The sequence below is a fragment of the Dipodomys ordii genome, unplaced genomic scaffold (assembly GCF_000151885.1).
Source record: "Dipodomys ordii isolate 6190 unplaced genomic scaffold, Dord_2.0 Scaffold24, whole genome shotgun sequence".
NCBI classification, from domain to species: Eukaryota; Metazoa; Chordata; class Mammalia; order Rodentia; family Heteromyidae; genus Dipodomys; species Dipodomys ordii.
The window spans coordinates 17296036-17319527 of record NW_012267240.1 but is presented as its reverse complement, the minus strand read 5'-3'; the positions used below and the strand labels follow the sequence as shown (position 1 = coordinate 17319527).

General features: G+C 44.1%; 1 protein-coding gene across 1 annotated transcript in view; it reads left to right on the top strand.

Annotated features, from left to right (window-relative positions):
* Positions 1–23492, top strand: part of Camk1d (calcium/calmodulin-dependent protein kinase ID) — a 191864-nt gene that overhangs the window by 131569 nt on the left and 36803 nt on the right. Inside the window, exons 5-6 of the mRNA XM_013014610.1 lie at positions 7902–8040; positions 13346–13472. Coding sequence (XP_012870064.1) covers positions 7902–8040; positions 13346–13472 — 266 coding nt within the window. The remainder of the gene's footprint in view (positions 1–7901; positions 8041–13345; positions 13473–23492) is intronic.

The window sequence follows — 23492 nt, the reverse complement described above, 5'->3', positions numbered from 1 at the left end:
CCAAAGTTAAGATGAACATAAAAAACAAAAATCAGATTCCTTGATGTAGCTTTTCTATTCTACACCCCCAAAACTTCACTGTGTGCTCAGTGATCTGGTTCTCTGCCATAGTTGCTGGTGGCGCAGGACGTAGGATGCCCATTGGGGGTGCCTGGTAGAACAGGCAGACCTTGATCCTTTATAATAATCTACAGAGGTCATAGTCTTGTTCAAGTACAGATATGCATCCATAGCAGACCTTGGAACCATTGAGGGAAAGCTTCTCTGTCATTTTTGTAAGGCTGACCTATAATACACACATAGTACAGTTGTCTAGATTGTTTAAAATGTTTTTGGCCTTGTAGAACTTACATTCAATGACTTTCATTCACACTTTAAGTATGAAGGATGAATGTGTGGGTGTTAGAAAAAAAACCCACTGGACCCCGTCAGTAAGACTGACATTGGCCCACCCACTGTTTTTACTTGGACACACAGGCAGTGTGTTTTGTAAGCTGACTACATCCAAGAAGAGAGTTTGCTCTATTCTCAGATTGAAGCCATTTGAGCTGAGTGAGAGTCCCATTTTTTGCCTGAGCAATCTGTGATCTCTGTCTTCTGAGTAGCTAGAATTACAGGCATGAACCACCACATCTCATCATCTTATTCTAAGAGAGCACTTTAAGTGACAAATAAATTTCAGTATCTAATTCATATTTGTGTAATTACGAGGGCAGGGTTTAAGATTCTTATCTGTCAAAACATACCACTGTCATTCAACTACCACAGCTTAACTGCCATGTTCTGCACACTGATTTTGTCCGTTTGTTCCACACTGTCCACATGAAGGGGTTGGACAGTGACATTGCCAACCATACCTTGTGGGTCACTCTGTTCCCATATGCTGCTCTAGAGCACTGACTTGCCTTTTAGCAGATGGTTCTAAGTGGATTGAAGCATATTTTTTTAATGAGGGGTTATAAAAATATACTGAAGGCTTCTGTCATTCATATGCTTTTAGATGTGACCTTCTCTTGTAGGCAGAATCACAACACCTTTTCTATTCAGGCTCCCTGTGCCAAGCCAGTGGACCATGCAAGTGAGATATCCATTTAGTAGGTAGGTCAAGGAGTCCAGAATATTCTAGAGTCTGGGGTGCCTACTCCAAACAAAAAGGCAAAAACCCAGAGTGGAAGAGGGCAAAGGGAGTTATGTTAGTAAGATCTAATGTGCCAACTTGTAGCAACCTTACGAGGTAGAGAGAGCTGAGAATGAATGAATAAATGAATGAATGAATGAGAGAGATGCAAGTGGATAGAGGACTGGCGTCATGGCTTTTCTGCTACAGGAGTTAGGCTTCATAATTTTTGAGGTTTTGCATGGGTCCTAAGAGCACCACACCCCACGAACACCCAGCCCACTGGTTCTGCAGTTATGCGCAACTCAGCACCATGTAGGTACCACATTAGCTCCAGTGGGTTAAATAGCAAATAGGGCTGCCATGACCCTGCTTTGTTGAGTCCACAGTCTTGGAGAGAAGTAGGCAGGACAGGAGGGTAAGCCTTACACGGATGGCAATGCCAATGACCGATCATAACTGATGTGTGCTATGGAGAAATATAGAATACTAAGCAAATAGATGAGGGACTGAACCTGGTCTTGGGTCAGGAAAGGCCCTTCTGAAGTATTGATCTTTAAGATGGGGTCTTCAATGAGGAGAATATTCAGGAAGCCATGAACATGTAGCTGTTGGCACATATGCTAACAGTCTGCAACTGAGGGCTTAAGTGAGCAATAGACAGGCAATTGTTTTGTCTCTCTAGCTTTTCTTAGATCCGAAAGCTTGTGCCCTCCCATGCCCAGGCTAGAAGATGTTCAGTAGATATCCCTGTTGGCTAAGAAACAGCAGAGCAAATATAAACATGTAGAATAAACTCCAGCTAACACTGAATGTTGGAATTAAAATGCATCTTTTAGGGCTTGTCGTAAAATTGGGACCCTCTCCATCTTCAGGTTCTGAATCTCAGCGCATATGTGAAATGACATAATTGTTCTCTATTAAGTTTGAGCAGCCACTTACCTAACATAAACCAAGATGTGCTTATAGCCTGGTACTTTCCCACCAGGCAGATGACAATCTTTATGGACTTTCAGTAACCAAATCACATTCCTAGACCCATTCCCGAGTCATCGCTTAAACTCTTCAGTTGTCACCAATGCAGAGACTCCAAAATTGCTTGAATACTAAAAAAGCATAATAGAAAAATAATTGTGCTGCCAAGTGAAATCTTACTAATTAGAACTAATTACGTAAGGGTCAGTGTCACGGGCTGGGAGCTAATTATGATGTTGTTTCCAATATTAGACATTCAAGAGCATCTGTTTCCCCAAAACCGATGTGGCTTGAGTTCTGCCAAAAAGTCATCCCTGACCCCACCATTTGGGGTTAATGAGTACTTCTCTCACTAGAATATCTCAGGGAATGTGCTGTGCTGGGTCCATAGACTTCTGATTCTCACCTGCAAGTACCCATTTCTAAAATGGTAGAAAGGTAGCTACCATTGTTGGAAGTACTGAATGGTGAGAACAGTATTAAGACAGAAAAATTCACAAATTTCCATCCTAATTAAGTGCTTAGATATCTTAAAAAGAAAAGAAAACCTTTGTGAGGGACAGGAAGGGAAGTAGGGGCTCCCCTGTCTTGGAGAACCCTGTGGCATCCTGCCCTGGTGGTAACTCCTGTCTCCTGAACACCCTTCATTAGGGCTCCCTGTGGTTTGCTCTGCTCCTATCCTGTAGAGTCATCATGGAGAAGTTAGGAGGGGAATTACTCCTACAAGGCACCTAAAGAACACCACTAGTTCACTTGGGCATCACCCTTCATTGTCTCACTTCTCTCTTTTATACAGAAAATTAGTCTAAAAAGAAAATGAGTCTGAAAACTCAGTCCTGAATACCCTTTCTTACACAGTCAGAATTCCCTAGAAGCCATTTGATGTGCTAATAACTCCTAGATGGCTACCCACAGCCCTTGCCTTCACCTTATCAAACACAACAGATGGTCTCTGACCTCCAGGCATTCATCAGGGTCGACCAGTTATCCCTCCTTGATTTCTATGACATTTCACTATCTTCTTTCACTTTCTATTTCTCTGACTTTTCCTTGGCTAGCTCTTCCTCTCCTAAGTTTTGGCATTAGATATCCCTATCTCTAACCCAGCTACTCAGTGGTAGATTGCATCTGGACTCTTGACCATCAGTGTGCTAATGCCTTTCTAATTTCATACTCTAGTTCTAATTTGTCCCTCTGAGATCAGGCTTATAACAGGTACCTGTCTGACTTCTCTGTCCAATAGAGACCTTAGATTTCCTGTGTCTTACCCAATACTCTCAATTTGTGCTATCTATCCACATTGCTAATGTCATGTGGATATATATATATATATATTTAATATTCATATAAAAATTATTTCAGGTGACTAGCCATATATTAAATGCATAATAGCTAAAAGTAACTAATGGTTGCCATATTGGACAATATGGACAAGAACCATTTCCATCGTTGCAGGAAAGTCTGTTGTTCAGGGAAGCCCTAAAAAGTATTATTTTTCCAAATATAGTCTTTCACCAGCTTCTGTGTATTACTCATGGTTTTCTAAAAAACAAATGAGGTATAATTGGCTGGTTAGTTGATAGATTGTAGAAGTGGAAAAAAAGTCCTGTGATTTGCCACCTGCAAGCTGAAGACTCAGGGAAGTTGCTGGTGTGATGTAGTCTGAAACCCAAGTCCTGGGAACCAAGGGAGCCAATGGTATATTTATCAGTCCAAGGCAGGAAAAGACTGATATCTCAACTTGAACAATCAGACAAACGATAAAGGAGAAACTTCTTCCTTCCTCTATGTCTTCTACTCAGGAACTCAACAGAGTATATCATCATGATATGAATATCATCTTGGTACCTACCCACCCATTTGGGGGGAAATCATCTCCTTTTATAAGCCCACCAACTCAAATAATAATCTTATCTAAAAACATCTTCACAGATATCCCCAGAAATTACATTTAACCAAATAATCTGGGCAGTCCACAGCCCAGTCTAATTAACACATAAAAGTAACCATTACAGACCCCTTAATTCAAGTATAGACACCACCATCTACCCATTCTTCAGGTCAGAAATCCAAGAGACATTTTTGGAATGCTCTCCTTCCTGTGTTTCCCCTATCAGCTTTCATCTATGAGTCTCACCTAGTATGTGTCCAAAACATACTCTTCTTCTGTCTATACTATTTCTGTGCTCCATCCAACCATAGCTACCAACCTCTCTATCTGTTCCCCAGCTGATCTGTCTATTTCCATTCTTGACTCTACAACTCATCCCCAACAACCATCTAAAAAAATCATTTCATCTGCCTTCCAGCCAAAAATTTTCTGGTGACTTCTCATCAAACACAAAATAGATATAGAATGGTTGAACTTGAGCTTACATGAGCCTCTCTCTTTCTCAAACTTCTGGAAACATATTCCTCATTGTCTTGTCACACTCTAATCACCCAACCTTTTTTTGTGTTCTCAAATGCCTACAGACCTGTTCTTTCCTTGAGGGTCCTAGGCCATACTCACCCTCTGACTGAAATGCTCTCTCCTGATCGATACTGGCTCTTCACTGTCATCCAGATCCCATCCACACTGCTAGCTCTGACAGCATTTCCCACCCTCTACACTTCCCCACTTATGTTCACATATTGACTGATTTTCTTTCTCTTCTTCTCTCCTGGAAAAGTCATGCGTTAGGGACTCAATATAAATAAAATACCCTTTTGGGGTCCAAAGCAGTTGAAATGATTTGTGATGATCTTTTTTTTTTTTGAATGTGTACAGGTGCCTTGAGTTGGACAGCATTAGCTATTTTTCTTTGAAATCTCAATCATACTAATAGTTTCTTAATACATCCTATAATTCTTTTCTTTCCCTTAAGTAATGAAGTAGAATTTTTTTTATCAGTTTCTACAGGCAAGTTTCCCAGACAAAATTAAAGTACCTTAAGTGATCTTTTATTCACACCCACAGCCTCAACAGGTGGACAATCCCAAGGGTTGCCAGTTAGGAGCAAAAGAGGAGACATTTCCCTGCTATCATGGAGGGTTTGTCTTATGGCTTCAGTATAGGAACAATGGTAGACAGCACAGCTATATTTATCGCAGCATTATTTATCATAGCTAAGATCTGGAACCAACCCAGATGCCCCTCAGTAGATGAATGGATCAAGAAAATGTGGTATATATACACAATGCAATTCTATGCCTCCATCAGAAAGAATGACATTGCCCCATTTGTTAGGAAATGGAAAGGCTTGGAAAAAATTATATTAAGTGAAGTAAGCCAAGCCCAAAGAAACATAGGTCCCATGGTTTCCCTTATTTGCAATATCTAATATATGTATGAGTCAAGCAGAAAAGGTCAGATAATGTGATGTTAGGAAAATGAACCCTTAGATATGTATTTAAATGTTTTTTTCTTTCATGCATTTGTTTCTAACACATTTATAAGATTATTTCTTTGTTGCTTTGTATGTCCCTCCCCCACAGTATAACCCCTGCTTTCACTATATTTGATTTGATTTGCAGATTTAATATTATATTTAAATTGGTACTATACATGTGTTGGGTTTTTTTCCCCTTTCAAGTTTTCTAAACACTTCCCCTGTGCCTTGGTTTCAAAGGAAACCTAATTCTTTATGAGTAATATTCAGGAAAGTAGAGGCCTGGTACCATTTGAAGTTGAAGAATGCAGAGTCTGAAATGAACTGCACAGCCAGTGTTGGTAGGGATGATTCCACTTTTCCTGTGCTGCTGCTGTGTAGCAGTGCAGGTATTTGCATTCAATGGAACCTATCAATACCTTGTCTGTGCATAGCAGGAGTAAGAGCCCTGAGAGGGGAAACAGAGCAGATCTATTGTGAGGAGGCACAGGACTGGACTAGATTTGGGTAGTGGAATGCTCAGAGTAGGAGGTAGGGTGGTAAGAAAGGGATGAGCATTTTTGCCTAAGGTCCTCTGAGAGTTGCAGAAAGAGAGGAGGTGGTTTCAGGCAGGCCAAGGATGAGAAAACTCTACCTAGAATATCAGGTGCGTCATTGCTGGAAGGAGGACCAATGGGAGAGGGTTTGGAGGGTCACAAATAAAACGTATTCGTTCCCTTGGCAGCTACACTGCTTTGGTTGCCACTGTCTGTTTCTAGTCATCAACCTGGCATGTAATAGGCACCCAAGAAATGCTAAGCAGATGTTGAGAAAATGATTAGATGAACACCACCAGGTTATCTAGGCACCTTTGGCCCTCAGCAGCAATCTATCTCCCATGGTACATTCTCCACTTCTGCAACATTTCAGACATTGAAACTTGTTGGGAAAGGTTCTAGAAAAATCTTGTAGCCAGTTGCCATGAGGGTATGTCTTGAAACGTTAGCTTACCTAAGGATGAATCATTCAGATGACATGGTCACCAAACAGCACTGTATTCCTGGCTGCTTCCACAGTTTGGATTGCTTTTTATGTCTCCTGAGTGTCTCCTTGTCTAGAATGTCAATTTGTTGCAGAAGTGAAACATTATCCAAGCACAATATTGCTTGGAAATAACTGGAGTTGATGGAAGAACTCGACCACACAGGACTTTTACAGCAGCAATTGTTGTATTCTTTATTAGTTGTTTCTGTTGTTGTTGTTACAAAGCTGGTTTAAGTGGGTCCATTAGTGCACATTAATTGCCATGACTCAGAAAAATGACTCCCATCTTTGCTTGTGTATGGGCATCTGCTACATTTTGGGCCTATCTTTTATTATTAAAGCTATAAAAGTTGTTTTTGAGCTCGTTGATGATTTTTAATATTTCAAATACGTCTCTGTTTCATGTTGTTTTTGAAAATTTTGTTTTTGTAATCATCTTCACACATCCCTGAAGCCTGCTTCTATGACTTGATTATTTGAATTTTTCTAAGAGAAGCATGAACTCTAAAATTTAAAGGTAGTTGGTTGAATTGTTTCTATTCTGAGCTGTCCATTTCCATTACTCCATTAGACTCAGGGCAGCACAAAATAACGGAGGTCAAGCTGAGGGACTGGTGAGCTTCCACCAGGGCCTTGATCCTTGCCAACCACTTTCCACTTCTATAAATTAAAAAAAATTAAATGCAGCCTGAGATTGAACACAGATTAACATGAAATACTGTCAACAACCTCAGATCAAAGCAGTATGATAGAGTCCTCTGTCTTTTTCCTCACTTATAAATTGCAGATGGCTTTGACATTTTGTGCTTCCGAGGGTATGCACCTATTCGCTTTGAGAATGGCTGATTGGGCTGAGTGCCAGTGGCTCATGCTTGTAATCCTAGCTTCTCAGGAGGCTGAGATCTGAGGATCTCAGTTAGAAGCAGGCCTGGACAGAAAAGTCCATGAAACTCTTATTTCTAATAAACTACCCCTGAGAAAAAAAGCTTGCAGTGTGATGCTTTGTTGGAGATAACAGTCTCACTCTCTCCTGCTTGAGCTGGGTTCAAACCACAGTCCTCAGATCTCAGCCTCATGAGTAGCTAGGATTACAGGCGTGAGCCTCCAGCACCCAGCCTGGAAAGTCTTTTGACTTTACCTTGTCACAGCAGCATATGGTGCAAAGTCAGGGTCCTGGTTTTACTTTGTTTTTTAATCACTTTTATTTTACTTGGTATATTTCTGCTGCCCTAATATAGGGCACTTTCTAGAACAAACTCTAAACCTAAAACACAGGTTCCTTTTCTTAATTTGTTTTCAAAATAAAGTTAGTACCTTTATCACATGGAGAGCTCTTATTGATGACTTTGCCTGTATTCATCAACAGTTCCTCCCACACCTCTAATTGGTTCTTTGCATTTGTGTGTGTTGAACAGCGTATCCGGTGGAGAGCTATTCGATCGGATAGTGGAGAAGGGATTTTATACCGAGAAAGACGCGAGCACTCTGATCCGGCAGGTCTTGGATGCCGTGTACTATCTCCACAGGATGGGCATCGTCCACAGGGATCTCAAGGTGAGGCCGTTGCCTAGCAACATCCTCCAACCGCGCTACACCACCCCACACACCAGCCCAAGCTGGCTACATACTCATGATCTTCCTGCTTCAGCCTCCTAAGTGCTGGGATTACCAGACAGTCATCTTTCCTAAGGCGTTGTCATAGCCACCATCACCAACGAGCACCAGAAGATCTGGCCCTTCTCAGTAATCCTTTAGCTTCCCATACCCTTCCTCCTGGGGTGAGTAGCTAACCAGGAACAGATAGCCCATGAGCTTGAGAAACAGTGAAAAGCAGCACAAGCACAAGTCTGTGCAGTGTCAGTCATTATAGGTCCAGCCCTCATTGCACCTACACAGACATGAAGTGCAGTGATTGTATTTTTCTGGTATTTTCCTGTGCCCAGCTGTGTGGCATCTACATCACTTTAAAGAATTGGTCATAAAGGCTGGGAATGTGGCTTAGGGGTAGAGTACTTGCCTAGCATGTATAAGGCCCTGGGTTTGATTCCTTAGTACCACCTAAACTAACTCAAAAAATAAATAAAATTAAAAGAATTGGGCATAAACATTTTTTAAAGCAGTTCAGTAGCTGCCCATTATTTGCTGCTGGGTGTCAACAGGTAAAGTTGGATAGCTTTTCCTTTCATTAGGATTGGACCAGGTGCCAGTTGTTCACACCTACTCAGGTGGCTGAGATCTGAGGATCATGGTTCAAAGCCAGCCTACACAGGAAAGTCCATGAAGCACCATAAAGTCCAATTAAGCACCAGAAAACTGGAAGTGGAGCTGTGGCTCAAAGCAGTAGAGTATTAGCTTTTAGCAACAAAAACAAAAACAAAAAAACAACTCAGGGACATTGCCCAGTCCTTGAGTTCAAGTCCAGTGACCACCACCACCAACAACAACAAAAACCACTCTCTCCTGGGCTAGGCTTTGGTTCAGTGGTAGAATATTTGTCAGGCTAACTCAGTGCTCTGGGTTCATGCCCTGGACTAAGTACACTGAAATAAAGAGTACAAGACTCACTGTAAACTTTTCTCTTCTTTCCGTATGTCATGTCCCATCAGTTTCCCTTTCCATAGGCCTCATTAGGACCTTCTTGTGATCTCAGAGACAGAGGATGTGGCTTGAGGCTAAACAGCATCTCTGCTTGCTGGACCTTGCCAGCAGGCTGACTCTGCAGGCCCTCAGTTCAACCCCCAGTATCAGGAGGACCCACAAAATAGCCATGTCTTGGCTGGAGAGAAGATACTATGTTTTAGTTCCTTATTAATGGTATTGGACAGGTGATTGCTCCCGTGGGGCTTCAGGAACACCAGGCTTATCCTTGTGGAAAGAACATGGCCATTTGGGGATCTTTCTGTCATCTCTTTACAGAGGCACAGACATGTTTCATCAAGGTAGAGGGAGCTAGGATTGCAAAATTTTTATGAACATTGAAGAAAATTAAAAGCACCTATATAATCTAGGCCAGAGCAATGAAGAGCATGATTGTTAATTAAAGGGAGGGGCACAGTCAGGACTATGATCCACTCCCTGCACTGTGGACACTGGGAGCTAGACCACTGTTTGAGTGGGAGATGCTGTCATCTCTGGCTGCTATAGATGAATGTCAGTTCATCACGGCCAAAAATGTCTCTAGACTTGGCCAGATGTCCCCTGGGAGGCAGAAATGCCCCTCCCCTCTTCCCAGTTGAGAACTACTGGACTAGGAATGTGATTGTGCTGAACTGGAAGTGTGTTGATTCAGATCGTTTTAAAGATTACTTTGTGAATTAGAGTGAAGACTGGTATTCAGCTAGGCACTAGTGGCTCCGGCCTGTAATCCTAGCTAATCGGCAGGCTGAGATCAGAAGATTTCTGTTTGAAGCCAGGCAAATCCAAGAGACCCTTTTTTCCCCATTTAACCAGCAACAAGCCAGAAGTGGAAGTGTGGCTCAAGTGGAAGAGCGCTAGCCTTGAGTGAAAAAGCCAAGCAAGAGTGCCAGGTCCTGAGTTCAAGTCCTAGAACCAGCACCTACACACACAAAAGATCAGTATTTCAACGCAGGAATTGTCCACAGTTGTCTGTCAGGGCCACTACACACTAAGCAAAATAAGTTTAGTGTAGACCTTTCTAGAACCCTCGCAAAGCTTCCGTGTATGGTGGTCAGATCCCCTTCTGGTAGCCCTCACCTACAACCCACCTGCTGACCCCTAATAGCCTCCCATCTAGATTATTCTTTGGCCTGTCCTCTCAGCCACCTTCTCAACTCCCCTACTCCCATCTCTAGGAAAAGCTTGGCTATCTTTACCAAGTCTTGAGCCAGTACAAAGTATTGATCTAAGTGGTGAGTGTCTCATTGATTTAACCCTCTTCTGGTATAACTGTTCTTCATGCAAGCATTTCATTGACCCAAATGAATACACTTCATGGAGGTCCTTTGGCAATGCCCTGCCTGCATTAATGCTTATTTAGCAGCAGGATTCACTTGATTTTGAGTCCTTCTTGCTTCTGCTACAGCTGCAGAAGTGGGTGAGGGGAAGAGGAAAAGAAAAAAGCAGAAATAGAAAAAAAAATTCTTTCTTTCTACATCTCTAATTGGATCTTGTGTGTCACTGTAGCCACCCCCCCCCAAATTCAGGGGAAAATGCTAGCCATGTGCACTTTATTATTAGAGTATTTCTCCTTGTTTCTAAACCATTGTTCCTCTTCCATCCCTTGAATGACTAGTTTGATTCTCTTTGAAAGCTCCTTTGATTTTCCTCTAACTCACAGGAATTGCCACTGGACTTATTGAGTCCCATTTCCTTTGTGTTGTCATGGGAGGTGAAGGATAGTGTTTATTCCCTGGGTACTTTTGAAGAGCAAAATTATTTTGACACTCATTATAACAGCAAGGAAGACGGTGGCCGTGGAGGAGGGCGACGGAACTCCACCCCCACCAAATCCTTATCTCCCATCCGCCCTGTCTTGTTATCCTGACCTGTCTACCAAAAACCTATCAAATTGTTTCCACGAATCAGTTTGATACAGATGAATTTCCCCGTAGTCCTGATGTGTTTTCTCATCAGCACTCCATCCCGTTACAAAACCTCATTGCCATAGTAACGACCAGTTAACCACCATCTTTAACAAGCTGTCCAGTCATTTTTCTCTTTTAACAACATCAAAAGTGCAGGATGAAGACCTTGACCAGACTTCATGGGGGGTGGGGGGGATTTTTTTCTACACTGCTTTGGACCAGATTCAAAGATTGCACTAGACAGGCCTGAGGGGCGGGAGGGAAGAGAAGAGGGCTTGGAGGAGCCGGGCTGAAGTTTCATCAAGGACAGAGTCTTTGCCAGCTCTCAAGTTCTCTTCACAGCAGAGGCTGTCCATCATGATCCCTCCACCCCTAAGTCCACCTGCCTAGCCCTGGCCCATATCTACCGGAAGACCAAAGCCCCCCACCAATCCCTGCCCTCAGGGGTTCTGTTGCCACACAACTAGGCCAAGAACCATTCTTCTGAGTAAGTCTGGTCATTCTACACAGAACATTGCTGTTCTGTGTAGCCCTGGGGAGGCTGTGTAGTCAATGTTCAATTCCTGGGGAGGAAAGCCAAAGGGAAATGGTGAGGAAGATTGGGTTTTCCCGTCAGATCCTTCTCTCTGCATTTCTTCTGAGGTTTTTCACTCAGTGAGTCTTCAGAATCATGGTAGGTGGAGGGTCCTGAACATTATCTTCCCTCTGGGAGAGCATCGTCAGTTGAAAGCACTCTTTCCAAAAGAAAAAGCAGATGCAGGGGTCTCTTCAGTGTTCAGATTCTCAGCCCAGTGGATCAGAGAAAACCCTGGGGCCCTAGCAGCTCACTCTCCTCATCCTGAACCCTGCCAGGAACATGAGATTCCCGCATTTTACATACAAAGAGCAGTTTAAACCAGAATATAGACTGGAATTGTGGCTCAGGGCTGAGACCCTGAGTTCAATCCCTAGTACCACTGCCACCCTTAAATGATAGGAGGATTATAGTTGGAGGCCATCCTAGACAAAGTGAAGACAAGATTTTTCTCTGAAAAAAAAAAAAGCCAAAACCACTGAAGACATGGCTTAAGTATACTTGCCTAGTGAGTATGAGGCCCTGAGTTCAAACTCAGGCCTAACCCCTTCGCCACCAATATATATATATATATAAAGACAAGAGAGAAATAATGAGAAATATAAGAACTTAGCTATGTGTCACTGCTATCTGAGCTTAGCCCTATGCTATTCAAAGGAGCACACAGAAGCCAGGCTTTCTGCAGAAAGGCAAACAGGGCCTCCGCATCCTTTAGGACACAGGGCTGGAAAGCACTGCAGCACCCAGCTTGGACTTCATTTGGAGGTGCAGTCCTTCTGCTTCCCAGGGAGGGAAGGGAGCCGTGCCTGTCAGTTTCAGCAAGGGCCGATTGCAGCCCGTCTGCCAGAACTGCAGAACACTGTGCACTTCATCGATGCTAGTAGGACAGGGAGAGAGACTCTTAGATTCGAGAAAAGCAGTGGGCAGGGGTCACTAATTTTTTTTTTTTTGGTCTGGTCGTGGGGCCTGAACTCTGGGCCTGGGCGCTGTCCCTCAGCTCTTCAGCTCAAGGCTAGTGCTCTACCACTTGAGTCAGAGTGCCACTTCCAGCTTTTTTCTTTTTTTGCTTATGTGGTGCTAAGGAATAAACCCAGGGCCTCAGGCATGCAAGGCAAGCGCTCTACCACTGAGCCACCTTTCCAGTCCAGGGGTCACTAATTTTTATGTATGTATGTATGTATTTGTCGGTCATGGGGCTTGAACTCTGGGCCTGAACGCTGTCCCTCAGTTCTTCAGCTCAAGGTTGAGCCACTGTGCCACTTCCTGTTTTCTGGTGGTTTATTGGAGATAAGAGTCTCACAGACTTTCCTGCCTGGGCTGGCTTTGAACCACGATCCTCAGATCTCAGCCTCCTGAGTAGCTAGGATTACAGGCGTGAGCCACCAGCACCTAGCAGGGGTCATTAATTTAAAAAGAAACAGAATTCCACCTTCAGAACTGATTTTATATCCCAGAATTCCCATCCCCCGAAATGAATACTGAATGGACCTGTCTGAGAGGCATCCATCGGCTTTTTAGATTGCCCTAAAATATGGTCAGTCATTTTAAGTAGTCAAGATATTAGGAAAGGAGATGTCAGATGGCACATGCGAGGCTGCATGCCTAGTAAGCCCTGTTTTAACTGATGGCTATTGACAGGGACGTCTGCTGAGGCTAAAGGTAAGTTTATCAGTAGGTTGAGTCTCACATGATTAGTCTACCTTTAAATATAATCTGTTTTTGTCTTTTTTTTTCTTTTTAGCCTGAAAATCTGTTGTACTACAGTCAAGATGAGGAGTCCAAAATAATGATCAGTGACTTTGGATTGTCAAAAATGGAAGGCAAAGGAGACGTGATGTCCACGGCCTGTGGAACCCCAGGCTATGTTGGTAAGAACTGTGTGTGTGTGTGTGTGTGTGTGTACGTGTACATGTGCACATGTGCACATGCGCGTGTAAGCATGCACAAGTGACATATGTCCATGTCAAGTCTCTCAGTCTTTGTAAGCATTTCAGCCTGGCACATGATCACAGCTGCCTTCATTTCTCTTGGGGGAAGAATAAAATATGAGCTACTGGAATGAGTTAGCAGGGAAGTGATTTCCCCTGAAACATTTTAATAGTTGGAAAGAAATCCTGTTTGATTTGGTAGTGGGCCTGACTGGAGACTGGGAGTTTGTTTGGAGGAATTCCCAGGTTCTAATACCAGAAATATTGCATGTATTTGTTTTTTTAAATGATTTACAGTGACATCCTGAGATTACAATAAGATACAGACACAATAAAACATGTAAAATGTTGAACCAGATGCAGCCAGTGCCAAAAATATATTGCCATCAGGAATCCTGACCAAATCTGATGAAGTCATTCTCTTGAGTTAGCTAACCTTGATCTGCACTGGAAAGCCTAGAATTAGGAAAGGTTTTTGGCTTTTTTTCCCCCTGTAATCAGAACCTCACAGTCTGTGTACTGTGCATAGAAAAGGCAGAGAAAGCTATTGACAAACCTGAGCACATGCTTAGTGAGATTTTTTCATATCTAACACACATGGGAAGTGTGTTAGTCAGCTTTCTGTTACTATAACAAATACTCCAGGTAATAATCTTATAAAGAAGAAAAGGTTGGGGGCTGGGAAGGTGGCTCAGTGGTAGAATGCTTGCTTTGCATGCATGAGGCCCTGGGTTCGATTCCTCAGCACCACATAAGCAGAAAAAGCCGGAAGTGGCACTGTGGCTCAAGTGATAGAGTGCTAGCTTTGAGCTGAAGAGCTCAGGGACGGTGCCCAGGCCCAGAGTTCAGGCCCCACGACACACATACACACACACACAAGAAAAAAATAAAAGGTTAATTTGAGTTCATAGCTTCAGAGGCTTCAGACTATGATTGGTTGGCCTTCTGGCCTTTGGATAGAAATGCCAGTGTTACATGGTTTTGTGTGTGTGTGTGTGTGTGTGTGTGTGTGTGTAATTTCTCTAGGCAAGAGCAGATTTAAAAAAATGAATGAGATAATAGCTAGGTGTGGAGATACATACCTACAATTCCAGCACTCAGGAAGCTGAAGCAGGAGGCTCTAAATTAAAGGATCAGATTTTGATCTGGATTCCCCTGCTGGGGTGCAGTCTAGCAACAGGGTCTGCGGCAGCAGATAGGGCCAAGGTGGGCGGAAGGAGACCATCCAACGGCTCTGGCACTGAGGAGGCAAGATACCACGTGCGCTCAAACAGGTTGGCAGCCCCGGAAGCAGTGAGAAGCCACCAGATTCCAAATGCTTTTTAAAGGCAGCACAGCAAGATTTTCTGAGAGGCTGGATGTAGTGTTTGGGGGGGGGGGCGGGGAGCCAGGGGCTCCAAGGGCTTTTGGCCAGTTGCTCTGCGTGGAGGAGGAAGAACTTGTGAATTGAGTATGATGTAGAAGTTTGCAAACAGGAATTTGGATTTGTTAAAATTTAGCCTGATCTCAACATCTTCCTGAACTGACCAACGCATAACCTTGTCTGAGGTGTGAATCTACGTGGAATGCATGGGCAATGGTATCAGAATGTATGACTAAAATAAACCATAGACTCTCCGTGTCTGTGAAGCGAGCCCAGCCCTCTTGTGCTTGGAGCCCTGGCTCAGCAGGGTGAAGCGAAGGCATGTGGGAGAGAGCTGCACTGACGTTGTCTTCAGGTTTAGAAAGAACTACAAGAATACACAATGAGGAAAACCTCCTTCCTCACCCCCCCTTCTTCCCAGGGAAGTTTCTAGCTTTACAACTTTAGTTCAGTCTCTTTGTAGTTAGAAGTGTTGCTTCCAATTTGTGAGTCAGTGTTTTAGTTTTACAATTATCTAAATGGCTATACAGAGAATAGTTAATCCTGCCAACATCAAGTGATTTCTGTGCAACTTAAGTGAGCTCCCCAGTAATGGAGAAGCAATGGGAAGAGGCTGTGTTTCCAATCATTGTAGGCACACAGTGTCTAGAAGTAGAAATAGGAATATAGCTTCTTTCCTTCCTTCTTTTCTCCCTTCCTTCTTTCCTTCCATCTTTTCTTTTCATATTTCTCCCTCCCTTCCTTCTTTTCTCCCTTCTTTCCTTCCGTCTTTCCTTCCTTTTATATTCTCTCTTCTTTTCTTTCTTTCTTCCTTCTTTCCTTCCTTTCTTTCCTTCTCTTTCTTTCTTTCTTTCTTTCCCTCCCTCCCCTCCCTCCCTCCCCTCCCTCTCTCTGTACCTCCCTTCCTTCCTTCCTCCCTTCCTTCCTCCCTCCCTTCCTTCCTTCCTTCCTTTTCTTTCTCTTGGTGGTCCTAGAATTTGAACTCAGTGCCTTACAACTACTTGGAGCCATATCCCTAGGTCTTTTTTGCTTTCTTATTTTGAGAATAGGATCTTATTAGTTACCTGGGCTAACCTGTACTGCCCTCTTCCTATTTAAGCTTACTGCATATCTGGGGTGATTATGCCTGCTTTTTATTAGTTGAACCCCAGGATCTTGTGCACTGGCCTCAAACCACGATCCTCCCAGTCTCCACCTCCAAGTAGCAAGGACCCCATGTGTGAGCTACAATACCCACCTGTATCTAAGCTCACTGAACTTCACTCTTTCACGGTTGCTCAGATTTTATACAGCATTTATAGGAAGCAGTAGGTGAGCAATATCAACACATGTGCAGTAGCATATTTCAGATATGAGGCAACTGAAACAGCTAAGAGAGGGCTCAAGGGCAGGCCTGACCAGGGGAGAATACTTGGAGAAAGTAGGATTTGAAGCAAGGGCAAAGCTAAGGGGAGTAACAGATTCAGCCTGAGCCAGGGAACAGAGGCTGTGAGTCATGAGCTGCTTGTAGGATCTGAGAGAAAGGAACAATCATTTGGTGGAGGGAGAAGGCTGGTGTATGTAGGAGAAAAGATGGGTCCTCTCCTTGCAGTAATGCAGTGGCTGACGCAGTATTGACCTGGATTTCCAGTTCATTGAACATGAGTCAAGTATAGCATTCCTCTTGTCACCAAGAAGAGGTAAAAGTCAGAGCCAAGAAACTCAGTAAGTAACCTACAGGGATGGCTCAGTTGAATTCATTAAAACACCCAAAGAGATTCTGCTGAAGCACTCAACAGCCACAGGAAGTGACAGAAAATACCTGTTTTGATCGTGTAACCAGTGAGACCACCAGTGAGTGTGATATCCTCCTATTTGAGAGAGGAGCCCTTGTTTTATGTGTTTTGCTTTTTCCTTAGTGTTGTCATTTGCATGCAAATGTGGCTCTTCCTATGACCAGAGTTCTGTCTCCTGGTTTCAGAAAGAACATACAACTCTTCGTTAAAGAACTTGGAACCTCTGTCTACAGATGGGGTGGGCACACTGTCATCTAGACGGTGGCAGGGTGTTCCTCTCTTCCTAGGAAGGTGATTTTAGGACAGCTGAGCAGTGTGGAGGGGGAGGGGAGGGGCATTAACGGCTCTGTGATAGTTTTGAGAAAAGTGAGAGAATTCATTTTTTCAAGCCTCATTGAACAGTTACTGTTCACTCACAATATTTCACCTGCCACACAGCAGTTATTTATGATTGGATGTGAGTCAGATCTACTCATATAAAGGAAAGAGTATGGACATATAGCCTGTCTTTCTGATAATAAGCACAATCCACTTCTGAGTTCTGTAGATGGTGACTGATTTTTGAACTCAGGGCCTGGGTGCTGTCCCGCTGAGCTTCCTTTGCTCAAGGCTAGCACTCTACCACTTGAGCCACAGCTCCACTTCTGGATTGTTTTGTAATTTATTGGAGGTAAGAGAGCCTTTCAAACTTTACTGCCTAGGCTGGCTTTGAACCATGATCCTCAGATCTCAGCCTCCTGAGTAGCTAGGATTACAGGTGTGAGCCACCAGCACCTGGCACTGGTAACTGATTTTTTTACTTCCTGGAACTGTATGAGAAAGGTGTCACTGCAGATTCCTTCCAGAATTTAGCTGTTGTAGCTAAGAGCCATGGCAGACAGCTTTGGTCCACCTCTGCTTTAACTTGCCTAACATAGCTTAATCACTTTTGTCTAAATGGAGATGGAGACCAGTTGGCCAGCATTCTCAGAGAACCTTTTTTTTTCTGCTCAGCTAGAGGACTTCTCTTAATTTAGGTGTTACCATGTTTTTTGAAGTTGATATGTGAGATGAGAGTGAGCTCTTAGAAATCAGAGGTATCCGTGAGTATAATGTTAAGATGAAGACTTCCACCTCAAATCAACCCAGTCTGCAGTTGGTGCCTGCCAGAGTAGTGAACCAGAGTGTGAGCAGCCTGCATACCTCTGCCATTGTTTCAACACAAGAGGGAGGTCCAAGCCTTCCCCTAAAATAAACTGAGTTCTCACGTCCTCTTACCTAAGCTAAACGTGTGGAGCTAAGTATCCCCCTGATTTTTTTTTCAGGTCCTAATATGAAGTGTCTCTGTAGATGAGTGACTTTTTATCCTTTTTCAATGTGTGGGCATCTGTGTGCCAAGGATACCAATTGTCATTTTTCTTCTATAGTAACCCAGAGAACACTGGAACAAACAACAACAGGTTTAAGCTGATGGACAGCACACATTATTTTCTCCTCTTGAGCAGCCCAAGTCATTCTCATTCAACTTCCCTCATAGCAACTCTGTGTCCAGCCCTTCGGTCTTTATTCCTGGAGTAGTCCCTGCTCCCCACACCCGTCCTCAAGCTAAGTTTAGATTCATTCTCAAGTATCATATTCCAGAACCTGACCGGAAGCATTCCATCATTATTCTAACCCTCTTGGCCTATTAGTCTTGAAATGGGATTTCATGTAGCTAATAAATGATCATACAGGGCAGACAAGTCGGCACAGGAGAGGGATGGAATCTGGATCTCCTTTTTGCAAAGTAGCCACCACAATGACAGCCACACAAGCATGCCACACGGAGGGAGTGTAGTAACCATTTGCTAAAGATGACAGGGCCCTCTAGTGGCGAGACATGGATGCTAACTTTTTTTTTTTTTTCACTCTGTCAGAGAGCTTGAACTCAGGGCCTGGGTACTGTCCCTGAGCCTTTTTGTTTAAGGCTGGTACTCTACCACTTTGAGCCACGGTTCCACTTCAGATTTGGGGGTGGTTAATTGGACATAAGAGTTTCCTGCCCAGGCTGGCTTCAAACCACAATCCTCAGATCTCCATGATCTAAGTAGCTAGGACTACAGACGTGAGCCACCACCACCACCTGCTACTTTTTTGAGCCTTGACAAGAACTCATGATTAGAATGCAGACGAGTAAGCCAGCATGATGTCTACATCTCATTAAACTACTCTGGCAGGGGCAGTGGTGTGGACCAAATAAATCTAGGGTGTCCACACCTACCCCTGAGCTTTTTGCCCAGCCCTTTGTATCCTTCTGGAATTTCTTAGCAACTCTCCTATAAGTCTTTGGGGTGGAATTCACAGGTTTTGAACTGGTGCCATTTTGTCGTGGTAGGAAGGAGAGAGAATTGCATCTTGGTTGCTTACTCTGTTATGTGTCGTGGGTGAAATGTATGACATTGGAATGACTGTCGCAGCCGCCTTCATTCTGGAGTGTCACACTTGTCACATTTCACCATCATAACATGGTCACCAAGCAGACAGGATGTTCAATCCCCCAAGGTGGCACCCCAATTACCTATAGCCATATTACCCTCAAGTGCCTCACTCAGACATTTAGCTTCCTCCAGACTACTGAATCCCAAGCCTCTCCCACACTGAAACCCACATTTCCTCCTCCATGTTTTCCACTCCTCGCCCAGGCCTAGCCTCACTTCTCTACCCAGCAGCCACATTTTGGCTTTGGTAGCATTAGTAGCATGAGAGCCAAAATCACAGCTCAGATCTTATGGTAGTTATGAACCATGGTGGCGCGTTAGTGGGGACTCTTCATGCCTATGGTAAAAGTCAAGAGGCTACTGGGAAAATCAGAGTGAGCTGCTCTTTAGCAATACATTCCGAGCAAATTTCAGCTCTACATGACGAATAAGGAAGAGCTAAGGAATCTACATCAAGAAGAAGAAAGGAGAGACAGAGAGAGAGCAGTCATACCTGTAATCCTAGCTACCTAGGAGGTTAAGACAGTAAGGACCTGTTTGAGGCCAACCTGGGCAGAGAAGTTGACAAGATCGTTTCTCAAGGAAGAGCGAGAGCAGGAAGCCTCACAGAGGCAGGCTGCACCCACGTGCATGCCCCCAGCAGGAAGTGAGACTCTATCTCAAAAGTAACAAGCATGGGGCTGGGAAGGTGGCTCAGTGGTAGAGTGCTTGCCTTGCATGCATGAGGCCCTGGGTTCAATTCCTCAGCACCACACAAAGAGAAAAAGCTGGAAGTGGCACTGTGGCTCAAGTGGTAGAGCGCTAGCCTTGAGCTGAAGAGTTGAGGGACAGCTCCCAGGCCCAGAGTTCAGGCCCCACGACCGAATAAATAAACAAACAAACCAAGCAAAAGTCATAGCTAGAGATGTGGCTCAATGATAAGTAGTCTTGCCTGCAAGGACCTAGTCCAAAGCCTCAGTATTACAAATAGAAATGAAAAAGGAAGGAAGGGAGGGAGGGAGGGAAGGGAAAGGAGGGAGGGAGGAAAGCAAGGGAAGGAAGGAAGGAGGGAGGGAGGAAAGGAAGGAAGGAAAGAAAGAGAAGGAAAGAGAAAAAGAAAGAAAGGAAAGAGGAAGGAGGGAAGGAAGGAAAGAAAGAAAAGAGGGGGGAAGGAAGGAAGAAGGGAAGGAAGGAGGGAAGCAAGGAAGAAGGGAATGAAGGAAGGAAGCAAGAAAGGAAGAAAGGAAGGAAGGAAGGAAGGAGACCAGAGCTGTCCTAGAACCTTCTGCCCCTCTTGTGATGAATTTCTCTCTGGAGACGAATTCTACCTCCAGAATAACTCAAAGCTGGATTATATTCTCCATGGGCCTCTAGAATTTTTTATTTATGGTCTCTGAGCAGGCCACCTTCATCTGTCTCTCCTGCTGTACTCCCCTGCCATTTAAAATAACCCTTGCCACCTCTTCAGTGTTACTAACTCTGGAATACTCTGATTTGGGTGGGGTGCTGTTGAATTCAGAGTTTCCTGCTTGCTAGGCTGGCGCTTGGCTCCTGGAGTTATATTCCTAGCCCTTTTTGCATTAGCTATTTTTCAGCGAGGGTCTCATATTTTTACCCAGTCTTCCTATTTACATCTCCAAATAGCTGGGATAATAGGTGTGTACCAAGGCACCCTGCTTATTGGTTAGAATGGGTCTCATTAACTTTTTGCCTGACTTTATCTAAGCATCTTGATCTGGGATGAACTCCTTGAGTAGCTGGGGTTATAGGCATGAGCTACTTCACTTGGCCTGGAATTTGATTTTAGTTATTTTCACTCACACCACCCCCCAACAAGGGCACCATATTTCTTCTTGTGTCTTCCTCACTAGAAATCATCTGTGACCCAGGTTTCTATACTCACATGTCTGATGGAATTCCTTACCAGGAGAGTTCACACTGGTTTCCAATGGAGCCAAATTCCTTTTCCAAGAAAGTGTCACTCCAGGGCAGAAGGAATCTGAGGCGTGGACAGAGAGTGAACTCTCTAAGATAAACTTTCATAGAGCCCACCCTATAATTCCAAACTCTGATTCAAACCCAGAAGATAAAGACTTATTCAGAGGAAGTACAAAAATTTCAGAAGTTTACAGAGAATGAATTTGATGTAAAAATCAAAAATACTTCTCCTTGTCTGGGTGCAGTAGGTCATTCCAGTAACCCAGCTGCTTGGGAAGTGGAGCTAGGAGGATCAAGGTTCAAGGCCAGCCTGGGCAAGAAGTTGGCAAAACTCCATCTCATCCAATAAGCTGGGTATAGTGGAACATACCTGTCATCCTAGCTGTTTTGGAGATGTAAATAGGAGGGTCATGGTTCAGGCTGTCCTGGGGTGTGGCTCAAGTGGTAGAGAGTCTGCCTAGCAAGTGCAAAGTCCTGAGTGCAAACCCAGTACTGCCCAAATCAGATACCTTCTATTGCATCTGGTGATCTTGTCTGTCTCATCCTCATCTTCTTCCTTTGGAAGGCAGCTATAGTACTTGGTTCTGGGTTCTGTCTGTGGTGAGGTCTGAACTCAGACCCCCAGGATCAGAACTCTCGATTCCTATGGGGAAGAAGCCAAACTGCTTCTTCATCCCATAGATCCCAGACCTACACAGTAACACCCAGCCCATGATATCCATGACTGCTGAGGAAATGAGTGATTGGATCAACACTGTCCAGCTCCCCTTGGTTCTAGACCCTTGGCTTGTCTCTTCTGGCATTGAAGCATTCTCCTCCTTCCCAATGCTGCCAGTCCTCAGCCCAGTAGAGGTGGTCAACTTTCGATGACCAGGTGGGCCTAGATGGACACAAACTACCTTGAACGTGGCAGCAGCACGAGGTCAGTTTCCTCCAAGATCTCAGCAGAAGCTGCCATTGCCCAGGAAGAGTGAGAATGTCTTTCCTCCTTCATGAGCACATGACAGTAAGGAACATGAGCAGTTGTTTTTAAAAACCAGATAACAACTCCAGGAAATTTTTCTGTTTCTCCCCCCACAAATCTCTGGTGTCCGTTCCCTTTACCAGGAACACTTGCTTTGAATCAATATTAAACACCTTGGATTATAGAAATCATTGCCCACAAACTGGACATTTCCATGTGTTGGTTGATAGTGAGTCACACAGTCGTAGACCCAGTTATTTCAAATTCTAAACCTACTGTTTTCTCAGGAGCCGGAGAGAAGCCTGGATTTAGAGGACCCTCTCTATCCAAAGACTGCTCCAATGCCTTATGGGCCCTTCTGCTGAGGCAGCGTGGTTCACATAGTGACAAACTTCAATTTACTGATCTTAGTTTCCAACAGGAATCACAGAGAGAGATGAATTCATAGCACCCAAGTTCTGGTGGGGGAAGGAGGTTCCAAGAGATCATATAACAGCCCATTAGCACTAAACCTAGTAATTCTGAAATCCCTTTGAGGAAAGGTTTTAAAAGAAGGGTAGCCTGACACACCAGTTCCAGGAATTAGGAGCAGTACTGGCACATGTACCCCCTAAGTTCCCATCAGGAGTCATTTGCCCATAGAAAGGTGTTTAGTGATCGTTTTTCTCAGTAGACAGGGTTGGCTCTCCAAAATCCATTTGTCCCTCTGTCTCTCTCTCTTATTCCTTCTTATTCTCTCTTATTCCTTGTATCTGCTAACCACAAATACTCAAGGCAGCTAAGTGTATTTGTGCCTGGGTTGTGTGGCATGTGGAACGCGTCCTCTCTTCATAGTGATGACGTGCATGGTGACATGGGTGTGCTTGAATAAGCACATGTCGGCCCACCACAGCGGGCTGAATCCTGATCATATAAAGACTAGAACCACATCTCTGGCTCCCAGCAGCAGGAGTCTGGATTTGACAAAAGGATTGCTGACAGTAGGGGAAATAGATGGTACACTGGGAACCATGGGAGATTTTGACTAGGGAACCCAAATGTCCAGCCTTCTATATTGTCCAGACAGAGATATCCCTATACCAGCATTTAAGCTTTGACTAAGCCAAGGGAACAACAGGAAGGGGAGACCTGCTGTCTACCTCGCATCTATCCCTTTCAACACCTCCATTGCAGTCCCTCTCTCTCCCTATGGATGCTGGCAGCCCCCAGGGACTTCGTCCTGCCACCCATACGGGTCTGTCTACACTAGATTGTGTCAGGGGACCATGCCTTGGGGCTGATGGCCTGTCCAGCAAGCCAGGAGCCTTTTAATAACTCTTCTCCTTATGAAGAGCTCTATTTATTTTATTTTGATCAAAAGCCTTCCTCATTACAAGTTGTGGGCTGTAGAGGGTCATCTGTCACATGCATGCTACGGCAGATGCTCGGAAGAGAACATGAATTCTCCAGCATCTTAAGGCAGCATTGCTGGCATGTGATTGAAGG